At 57.0% G+C, this 10,937-nt stretch overlaps 1 protein-coding gene across 1 annotated transcript; it reads right to left on the reverse strand.

Moving 5' to 3' along the window:
- Window positions 1-237: 237 nt before the first annotated feature.
- On the reverse strand, window positions 238-4,118 carry KRT19 (keratin 19). Its single transcript, XM_043584464.1, has 6 exons — window positions 3,605-4,118; window positions 1,824-1,906; window positions 1,458-1,614; window positions 992-1,153; window positions 752-877; window positions 238-621 (listed from the first exon to the last, which is right to left on the reverse strand). Exons 1-6 carry the CDS (start codon window positions 4,019-4,021, stop codon window positions 367-369), a joined length of 1,200 nt encoding a protein of 399 aa, XP_043440399.1. The 5' UTR covers window positions 4,022-4,118; the 3' UTR covers window positions 238-366.
- Window positions 4,119-10,937: the final 6,819 nt, after the last annotated feature.

Here is a 10,937-nt window from a genome sequence, read left to right on the forward strand (position 1 = left end):
ACCGGAGCCGAAGTCGGACGCTCAACCGACTGAGCCCCCATCACAGGCTTGTTTCAAGGAACAGGTTTGATAAACGAAAAGTTCCGCAAACAGGAATTACCACGACCGTAGGAGTTAGCGTGTACCCCACCCCTTCCCTCTCTTAGGACAGGGTGCACTCTGATCCAAATAAAACTTTAACAGGACCAAGTCCTGGCCCATCTCTATGGGCTGAGACAACAAACCCAACATCCTTCCTCCCTTGGGTCATAAAGCTTTATTGGCAGGTCAGGGAAAGAGCTGGGGGTAGGGCTCGTCCCTTCCCACACGCCCCTCCCCAGGGGAACCTCTCTGCGGGACAGCAGGAAGCTCAGGAGGCTGTCGGACTCAGAGAGCCTTAAAGGTGGGCAGGTTGTTGTACTGGGCGTCCTGGCCCTCCAGCAGGCTGCGGTAGGTGGCGATCTCCTGCTCCAGCCGTGACTTGATGTCCATGAGCTGCTGGTACTCCTGGTTCTGCCGCTCAGTGTCCGCACGCACGTCGCTCAGCTGGGCTTCCATACTGCTGACCAGAGCCTGGATCTGGGCCAGCTGGGCTCCAAAGCGGGCCTCTGTTTCCGCCAGCGTGCCTTCCAGGGCGGCTTTCTGAGAGCAGGGAGAGGGAACAGACTCAGCGGAGACCGGTTCCCAGAGAGGGCATGGGCACAGCCACAGCCCGGGCTGCGCAAGGCTGCGAGGGCCCCGGCGTGCATCCCACGGGGCAGGGGGCACAAACCATGCTTAGCTGCGACTGCAGCTCAATCTCCAGACCCTGGAGGGTGCGCCGCAGTTCGGTGACCTCCGTCTTGCTCATCTGCAGCTGCTCTGTGTGGCCGGCCACCTCCTGATTCAGCTCCTCCATCTGCAATAAGAGAGGAGGCAGAAGGAGTCAGCACTGAGGCAGACCTCTGTCTGAGAGCACAAAGCCCTCTCTCCCTGCCACCTCCCCAGAGGGCACCCGCTCCCCTTGCCATACCCGACTGGTGAACCAGTCTTCAGCATCCTTTCGGTTTTTCTCCGCCATGACCTCATATTGGCTTCTCACGTCACTCAGGATCTTGGCAAGGTCGATGCCCGGAGCGGAATCCACCTCCACGCTGACCTGGCCACCCACCTGGCCCCTCAGGGCACTGACTTCCTGGAAAGACACAGCAGAGATGGGCATGTCGGAGCCCAGAGCCTGCTGGGCCTGGGCCAAGTCACTCCCCCGTCCCCCAGGCGGAAAGGGCTTGATTTTCAGGTGCAGACCAGGAGCCACCACCGCAGGACAGACGAGGTGGCCTCCATCCGCTGCTGGAACCCCCGGAAGCCCTGCTCCACGCCCGGGGCCATGCCGAGGGTACAGTAAGTGCGGCCATGGTCAAGAGGATACAGGACAAAAAAGTGTCCTCAGTCCTGGAAAGCTGGAGTGGGATGGACAGGAGCCGCAGCCTGACACCCACCTCCTCGTGGTTCTTCTTCAGGAAGGCCAGCTCCTCCTTGAGCCCTTCGATCTGCATCTCCAGGTCGGTCCTGGCCAGGGTCAGCTCGTCCAGCACCCTGCGCAGGCCGTTGATGTCGGCCTCCACGCTCTGGCGCAGGGCTTGCTCCATCTCAAGCCTTTCAGAGGAAATAGGTGCAGTCAGGCCAGCGTTTCCTCCGAACCCCTGCAGAGTTCCCATCTCCCCTCATGGTTCAGGAGTCCGTGGAGGTGGTGGGGCTTACTCCAGGCCAGCTGGGGTGAGCGAGGACAGAGAGCAGTCCCCCGCTGCACCCAAAGGGCCTGGCATTGCCCCCTCTGCAGCCCTCCAGGGCAAACACATACTCACTTGGTTCGGAAGTCATCGGCAGCCAGACGGGCATTGTCAATCTGCAGGACGATCCTGGAGTTCTCGACGGTGGCACCGAGAATCTGGAAGACAGAGGCAGGAGGTTGGCACCAGCTCAGCATATTGGCTCTGTCCACCCACTTTCTTCCCAGAAGACAGAGGAAAACAAATGGGTGTGCCCCTACCCACTAGAGACTCAGCTGACCATTGGCCTGCTCTCTGGGAGGTCTTGAAGTCAGTCCCTGCCCAGGAGCTAGAGCAGGAGAAACCGTGGTCAGGGACTGCTGAGCCAGGGGGTAGGGGACGGGTGTGGGAGGGCAGAGGTGAGTCTGGGAGGAAAGCATCTGAGACCTGTACTCTAAATAGTCGGGAGGCAGACGCTAATGATCTGCAAACCAGATGGCGTATTGGGTTACCTTTCTCTGAACCCCCTGTGCAAAGCACAATCTGCTTTAGGAAAGCGAATTCCCGTGTGTTGAGCATCTATCATGTGCCAAGCACTTTGCACTTCATCTTTCATGCCAGGTCAGTGGGTATGCCTATCTTACAGAGGTGGAAATGAACTTCAGGAGTACTTGTCCAAATTGACCCCCATCTGAGGTCCCTCTGATGTGATGGGCATATTCACATCATTGATTATGGTACTTGGGTTCATGTTTTTCAAAGAGCAGGTCATGGCTCATTAGTCACCCAGTACAGTGAGTGGTGATTTGCATAGTTTTTAATGAAACTGAACAGAATATAAAATATGAGAAGAGATGGACCACAGCAGGGTAAGAATTGTTTCAAGAAAGCTTTGCTTCCATTTTGGGTGTGTGCATCACAGAGCGAGAACGCGTGGGGGTACACCCTGAAATGTATTTCTTATGGCAGGTTACAATTTTTAAAGTGTGCAAGCAGTATTCTACTTTGTTGTTTACATCTCTAGCTGTCCCCCCTCGTCTAGAAGTCTGGCCTATCTGTTCTATGCCCCTGGCACCCCGCACCATGCTGGGCACAGGGCAGGCGCTGCGCCCGCTTTGGAGACCCAGCATGTGGGACCATTAAATGTCCCACTGGCTTCTGATACATTTCTTCAAGGCAGAGGTCCCAGTTCCGCATGGCCTCGGGGCTCCCTGTAAGACCTGTGGTGCACCCCCCAACCCCAGGACTCTCCACCCACACAGAACTATTGCTGAAAAGGACCCCCGGGGCCTGAGTGTGTTCCGCCTTCACCAGGTCTTTAGGCCACAGCATTTGTCCCCTCCCATTCTTCCTAGAAGTTCCTCCTAAATCCGGGTGGCCCTCTTGGGCGGGGCAGGAGGGGCTCCAGCCCGAGCGTGAAGGAAAGCAGACCTGCCCACCAGAGGAATGCAATGCAGAGGGGCCCACGCCGGGGGCAGCAGCGGATGGGTCCCTCCCAGGCCAAACTCTTGTCTGTGACTGCGGCCTCTGGCCCAGACCTCCGGACAGCCCACAGCCTTGTCCCACCTCCTCCTACTCCTTCGCACCCCCTTTTCCAGACCTCCCACCCTCCAGCCCCGCCCCCACCGCCGCTGCACACCCCACCCCCCTCCCTTAGCCCCAGCCTCCACTTCCTGTCCCACTGTCCTGTCCCCGCTCACCTGCCCCCAGCTCTCTGCCCCACCCTGCGGCCCTCCCACGTCCTAACGGGCTCGCTACCGCCCTGCCCTGTCGGGTGGTGGCTTCCGGTGCCCTCCGTGCCCGCCTCGGGCCTCGCCCGGCCCGCGGGGCTGGGTCTGCGCGACAGGTGCACCTCCCGAAGCTGGGCCGCCGCCCACCTTGTCCCGCAGGTCCTCGATGGTGTTGAAGTAGTGGCTGTAGTCTCGGGAGGGCCCGGGCCCCTGCTTCTGGTACCAGTCGCGGATCTTCTGCTCCAGGTCGCCGTTGGCCTCCTCCAGGGCGCGCACCTTGTCCAGGTAGGAGGCCAGCCGGTCGTTAAGGTTCTGCATGGTGAGCTTCTCGTTGCCCGAGAGGAGGCCGTCGGACCCGGCCAGGCCGCCCGCAAAGCTGCCGCCGTAGCCCCCGGAGGACGAGGACACGAAGCGGGCGGAGGACACGGACACGCCGCGGCCGCCCGAACCCCCATGGATGCTGGGCGCGCGGAAGACATTTCCCGCCGCGAAGCGCAGGGAGCCGCTGCCCGGGCCCCCGAGGGACGAGGTGGTGGCCAACTGGCGGTAAGTGTAGGAAGCCATGGGGACGCAGCGGGAATAGTTCAGTAGCCCGAGGTGTATCGCTTGGCGGGAGGAGTGGCGAGGGCCTCACCTGGCGCCTTTTATGCCCTGGGCGGGCGGGGGCAGGGAGAGGGGGAGGGGGGAGGGCGTCAGGGCGGATATCTGAGCCCCGAGGAATTTGCAAGCTCCTGAGTGCAAATACGGGCACTCTCCCCATTGGTCGATTCCCGGCGGCTCTGCCTCCAGCTCTTCCCTCCCAGGGGCCTGAGACAGTGTTCACCCCCACCCCCACCCTCCCCCCTCGAAGTGCCCCACCCTGCCCACTCCAGGGCCCCGACGGAGCACCTCCTGTCACACTCCTTCCCTTCTTCACCCCATCACACACAAGGACACCCTCCCAGTCACATTCTGGGCCTCCCCGATTAAGATTTCCCCAGGTTTGACACCCCCTCCAGGAATTAAGTCCTTCCGACAGTAGACTCCTACACCCAGTCCTCCCCCTCCTCCCATCACTCAGAGGCCCCCTCTGGAATTATGTTCTGAAGCCCCTTCCTTGGGGGTCTAAGTTAACCCTTCCTTCCAGTACATTCAGGAGATTCCTACACCCCACTTGGAATTACAGCCCCGTGGGGATCACCCACACCCTGACTCCCTCTCTTTCCCAGAGAGGAGGGGACTGTTGCTGCTGGCCTGCTGAGACAAAGCTGCCGGCCCGCTGGAGCCATACAAATCCCGGGGCTGGGGCTGGGGCTGGGGCTGGGGCTGGGGCTGGGGCTGGGCGGGGGATGGGGAGGGCGGAGAGCAGGCTCCTGAGAACAGCTGCTGGCTGCTGGGAGGCTTCTGCAGCTGGGCTATATGGGGCTTTTGGGGAACCCCAGGCTCAAGCCTGACCCCACCTGGGGCAGACCCCCTGGGGGCCTCTTACCACCCACCCCCTCCAGGACAGCCCCCACCCTCCGCCTGCAAATCATGCATTCATTCAACACAGATTTCCTGAAATCCATGATGGGGAATCTGAGCCTGAAGGAAGCAAATAACTTGCCCATGAGACATGTAGCACCTGCCGCCCAGAGACAGAAACGGGGTGGAATCCCTCCCTCCGTGTGAGCATCTGGAAGGAGGGTATCAGGCTGAATCCCAGAGCCTCAGACATGGACGAATGGCTGAACTGCCAGGCTCTCCGGAGGTTCTCATGGCCGGAGTGAAGAGCTTGGATCATAGGGGAAGGAACCCTCATCTCCACACACAGCCCCCAGCCCCGTTCTTCACCCCTCTTCATCCCGCTCAACAATTCCACCTTTTCTTCATCGCCTGGGAAGGCAGGGCCCCCTGCCAGACACTGCCTGCGCCTCACCCCAGTTCCTGTCCACAAGGACCTCACCCCTCCTCAGAAAAGTCTCCATGGTTCCTTAGGTCAGAGCGGTCACTCAGTCACAGGACCGAGGCCCTAAGCCCTTCTGAGATGCTGTTAGGGAGATGGGCCAGTCACTTCCCATCAACGTGCCTCAGTTTCCCCCGTGAAATCTCAGTCCTCCTTTCTACATATCATCACCTGGGTCCCCTGTGGCTAAAGGAAGGCCTCTGAAACCAGTCCCCAACAAACTGCCTTCCAGCCACCAACTTATAGCCAGGAGCAGGGGACAAGAAACAGCCTACACACACCCCTAACCCACCAGCAAGAGCCCTGAGCCACTCAGGAAGGCCAGCCTGAGGCTGTTTAAACTAGTGAATCAGGGGCGCCTGGGTGGCGCAGTCGGTTAAGCATCCGACTTCAGCCAGGTCACGATCTCGCGGTCGGTGAGGTCGAGCCCCGCGTCGGGCTCTGGGCTGATGGCTCAGAGCCTGGAGCCTGTTTCCGATTCTGTGTCTCCCTCTCTCTCTGCCCCTCCCCCGTTCATGCTCTGTCTCTCTCTGTCCCCAAAATAAATAAACGTTGAAAAAAAAAAAAATTAAAAAAAAAAAAATAAACTAGTGAATCAGACCTGTAAGTGGGTCTGGGGTGCCCAAAGGTGAAAAGAAGACGGGTGTGACCCAAGGCAGGCCATGAAAGCAGGGTGTGGCGGGGCCTTCACAAAGGTTGTAGCCGCCAGGGCTGGGCTGAGGTGAGTCACTCTTTATTTGACCCAGAGAAGGAGGCCTGCTCTTCATGGGCCAGATGGTTGCTAGGAACACCAAGCCCGAGCTGGAATCTCTGTTCTTCTGGCTTGATAGGCAGCTTTGGGAAGGGGCTTTGTGTTAGGAAACAAAAGAATAGGACCAAAGCCCCCCACCCCCAAATATTAAGGGGTTGTGAGCTCCCAAAACTCCAGAGGAGCTTAGAGTGCCCCGTGCGAGCCGCAGGGCCATAATCATAACAACTGACTGAGGGGAGTACAGCCTACATCTTTTCAGGTCTGATTGGATCCTCACAGCAGCCCAGCCCATTTTACAGAGGAGAAAACAGAGGCTCCAAGAGGGGCAATGACTTGGCAGGTCCACAGCCAGCTGTGTCAGAGCCTGGCTTCCAGCCTCTCACCCCTCAGCCCGGCGGCCGGGGCTCTGGGGTGGGACAAGGGCTCCGCTCTCCCTTCCAACGAAGCCGCAGCTCCAGAACAACTCCTTTGGGTCCCATTTCCAAAATCTTATGCCAACCCCAAGGGCAGTAAACCCCAGGCTGAAATGCAAGGGGGGTCAGGAAGAACCCCCTTCCCCTGCTCCCCAGCCAGAACAGTGCCCAACACCTTCCACCCTGAGCTGCGTGGCTTTGGACCAGTTCTCTGGTACATCAAGAACTCAGGAGCTAACAACCTGTACGGACTGCTGTCCCCAGAGATGTAACTGAGGGGTCAAGCTGCTGTTCCCATTCAGTAACGAACTGCCCACAGCCCTGAGTCTCTGATCGGCCCCTGGCTGCTGGAGGGCAAAACCTGACGGAGGAGCTCCCTTCCCAAGCCCTGGTCCCCACGCCAAGGTTCCCTCGCCTCCAGGGGAGGGGCACACAGCGTCAGGAGTGGGAAGGGAATGTTAAAGCATGAAAGAATCCCAGACCGGATCCTGCCCAACCTCCCCCACCTCATGTCTACAAAGCCCCAGCACCATGACATCCCTTTGGGAAAAGGGGATCCACTGACAAACATCAGAAATACTGCTTGTCCCCACTCCCTCTTAGAGAGTGACAATGCGTGGTACCAAAGGCTCTGATGACCTTAGTCCATCATTTGTAAAATACAGATAATAATAGTAACCTCGTTTATGGGGTTGTTTTGAGGGTTAAATGAGATGGTCCTTGTAAGGGTGTCTGACAAATAGTAAGCACTCAAAAAAATGTTATTATATAATTTAATTATGAACTAGTAATATCACAATATTCAACAATCGTTATATAATAAATAGTGTATGTGTTGTTATATTATCATTTACTTGTAACAATATATTGATAGGATTATATAATGATACTTATAATGATATATATTATTATGTATTATAAGTATTATTATGTAACTTTGTCCAACCAGAATTTACCAAATATACTGGACCATGGAATCTTTTCTCAAGTGACACCTATGAATTAATAATCCAAATGTCACAAGAAAAGCTGATCCGGCCTGAGGATCAGCTGAGGCTCAAAGAGGTTAAAAACTTGACCAAGGTCCTACAGGTAAGTAGTGGGCCTCGGGGGGCATCTGGGTGGTTCAGTCGATTAAGCGTCTGACTTCGGCTCAGGTCGTGATCTCACGGTTTGGGGTTCGAGCGCCGCGTTGGGCTCTGTGCTGACAGCTCAGAGCCTGGAGCCTGCTTCCGATTCTGTGTCTCCCTTTCTGTCCCTCCCCCGCTCATGCTCTGTCACTCTCTCTCTCAAAAATAAATAAACATTTTTTAAAAAGATGGCTATTTCTCTGTATGCATATGAATATGCATGTAAGCACACAGGTGCGGGAGGACGTGCTCCAGACCGAAGACAAGGATTTCCTTGGAGAGAAGCTGAGTGAAGGCAACCCATACTTATCTCTGCTGTTGTAATTTTTTTTAATTTTTAATGTTTATTTACTTTTGAGAGACAGAACACGAGCGGGGGAGGTCAGAGAAGGAGACCCAGAATCCGAAGCAGGCTCCAGGCTCTGAGCTGTCAGCACAGAACCCGATGCAGGGCTCGAACCCATAAGGTGTGAGGTCATGATCTGAGCTGAAGTCGGACGCCCAACTGACTGAGCCACCCAGGCGCCCCATCTGCTGTTCTAATTTTTACAAGGATGTATTTACGTGTAACTTGTTTCATGTTACGCATTAATAGGCAATAATTTTTTTTTAAGTTTATTTATTTTGAGAGAGAGAGAGAGAGAGAGAAAGAGGACAAGTTGGGGAGGCACAGAGGGAGAGAGAGAATCTGAAGCAGGCTCCACACTGCCAGCACAGAGCCTGATGCAGGGGCTCAAACTCACGAACGATGAGATCATGACCTGAGCCGAAATCAAGAGTTGGACGCTTACCGACTGAGCCACCCAGGCGCCCCAGCAGGCAATAATTTCCTAAGAAACACTACATGATGGGCATTTAGAACTGATTTTATTTAATAGAGTAAATACCTCTTCCCCTCCATCCACACACCACTGACGTCTTTGTCTCACTCATACACTAGAGAGGAAGTTTCGGAAAGGGGAGCAGCAGATGTGGGGAAAAGACAGCCCCCCCAAAAAGCTTTCTAAATCCTGTCCCCACCCCCGGGGTCCCTTGCACAGGTTTTCCCTCTTTATGAAGCCAGAGGGTAGAAGGGAAGATGTGGCAGAAACTTTTCAAGAGGGACTTGGAGAGAGTCTAGGTGCAGGAGGGCTCCTTCGGGCCTGATGAGGTGAAACAGGGAGGCTGGCGGAGACCCCTGCTCTAGCTCCCCAAGGACCAGAAGCTTTAGAAGCACCCAGACAAGGCCTGCCAGCATGGACACGGATGTTGACCCCAGGTAGTGCACGTGGACTGGCGGGGCCAGAGCTGGGGAGAAGCAGAGTGTACCCCACATGAGCCTACGGTCAGCAGCCACCTTGTCAGCACACGGGGGCGTCCCTCTGAGGACCTTCTGAAATAACTGGGAGGATTTCTAGAGGTGTGGGAGTGAGTAGCCACTCTGTGGGCCATCTTTCTAGAACTGTTGAGCCAGTAGGCGTTTAGGCCTCAAACAGATCGGTATAATCAAGCGTGTCCGTGCTGGGAATCGTGTCTGCACAGGAGCAAGTGGGGGCAAAGGGAGAGCATTCATTTCCTCCTGGGAGCATCGAGACAGCTTTCCTAAGGGGGCACGACCCTTGAGCAAGAGGCTAAAAGACTAGTAGGTGTTTATCAGGCAGGGGGCAAGGGAACAGGGGCCTGGAAGAATGGAATCACTTTGGCCAGCTTGGAGAACCACTGGCAATTCGGTCCGGCCGGACTATGTGAGGGAGGACAGGGGTCAGGGCAGGGGTGGGAGGAAGGGGCTGTCGGCTCAGCCAACGAGATGGACTTGATCCTGAAGACAACGGGAGATTATTTTAATCAGGGATGTGATGTAGTCAAATGTATGCTTTAGAAATTGCTGCGGGTTCCAGGCGGGGGGGGGGGGGGGGGGGGAGGGCATGGTCTGGGGTGGGGAGACCGGTTTCGGGTCTGCTGAGATCATTACAGATAAAGAGAGCCTGGATGTAGTCCTGGGAGCCTAGGAGCGAGCCTGGGTCGTGAAGGACGAAGACAAAAAATACTGGCCATGCTCTGAAGAGCTTGCTCAGGCCAGGTGGGTGGTGGCAGAGGGACCCAAGGCCAGCAGCCCAGGTCTGGCTGCCTCTGTGACTGCTCATCTCGTCACTTTCCACAAGTGGGAACCCATAAAAGGTGGGGCAGGGCAGGCCGGTCTGGATGGCCCCTGGTGTTCCTCTTCAAGTCCCCAGGGGAGGAAAAACCAGCCTGACAGGAACCAGGGCCAAAGTGGGGGGGGGGGGAGTTGCCCCTTGTCCGTCCCTGCAGTGGGGGAAGGGAGAGGGCCAGCTTCCCCCCAGGTGCCACATTCCACACTCTGGGAACACCGGGTGCCTCTCCCTCCCACCCCACCCCTCCCGAGGGGCTCGGTGTACGTGACCAGGCTCAGGGTCCTGTGCACACAAGGAGGGGCCAGGCCGGCCCCTTGGCCAGGAGGCCTCTCTCTGCCTTTGCCCTGGCCCTAGACTATTCGGGCCCCACTTGAAGCCCAGTGCGGAGCCTCAGCCCGTCCCACCCGGGCCAGGACGCCGGGAGGGCCAGACCCGGGACAGACAGAAGACTGGTGCCTGCCCTGATTCCACCTGGATGGGCCTCGATCCTCAGCTCCCTTTCCAGTCAGCTGACTTCCTTCCCACCAGGGAAGCAGCGGCAAAGACTCTGGAATTTGGGGCCCTTTCCATGTCAAAACTCCTCTGATCCTGTGAATCCCTAGGGGAATTCTGCCCAGCCCTTGCCAACCTCACCCCCACCACGCCCCTGCCCCCCACAAGGCTCCTGTTCAGCAGCTGAAATGCCTTCCTCAAAATCAAGTGTGGCTCCAGGACACTGGCTACCTCGGCAGTTTTCATGAACACCTACTGTGTGCCAGAGGCTGACACGTGGCCATGAGGGGCGACATCCCTGCCTCCAGGAGGGACCAGGACCTTCCACAGACTTGAAGAATCCTCCCTCCCCACCAGCCCCCTCCCTTTCCCTAGACGCCAGGAACTGCAGTTCCTCTTTCAAGCCAAGCCCTCAGCTTGGGCATCACCTCCTCTGGGACGTCCTCCCTGATGCACTCAGACTGGGCCAGTTTTTCCCACTACTGCCCCCCACCCGTGACAACCCCCTGGACTCACCACCTTAGATGCACAGCTCTGTCTCCCCAACTGGACTTCCAAGCTTCACCACCGCATCTGGTTCCAGGGTCGACTCCAGCCCCGGTGAATGTTCAATGGGTATTTGCTGGGAAAGACGAGAA

The sequence above is a fragment of the Prionailurus bengalensis genome, chromosome E1 (assembly GCF_016509475.1).
Source record: "Prionailurus bengalensis isolate Pbe53 chromosome E1, Fcat_Pben_1.1_paternal_pri, whole genome shotgun sequence".
In the NCBI taxonomy this organism is placed as follows: domain Eukaryota; kingdom Metazoa; phylum Chordata; class Mammalia; order Carnivora; family Felidae; genus Prionailurus; species Prionailurus bengalensis.

Coding starts and splice junctions, on each gene's coding strand:
- KRT19 (XM_043584464.1), bottom strand. CDS start 4,021: ATGGCTTCCTACACTTACCGCCAGTTGGCCACCACCTCGTCCCTCGGG. Junction 1,907..3,604: donor TCGAGGACCTGCGGGACAAG/GTGGGCGGCGGC, acceptor TCTGTCTTCCAG/ATTCTCGGTGCCACCGTCGA. Junction 622..751: donor TGCAGTCGCAGCTAAGCATG/GTTTGTGCCCCC, acceptor CCCTGCTCTCAG/AAAGCCGCCCTGGAAGGCAC.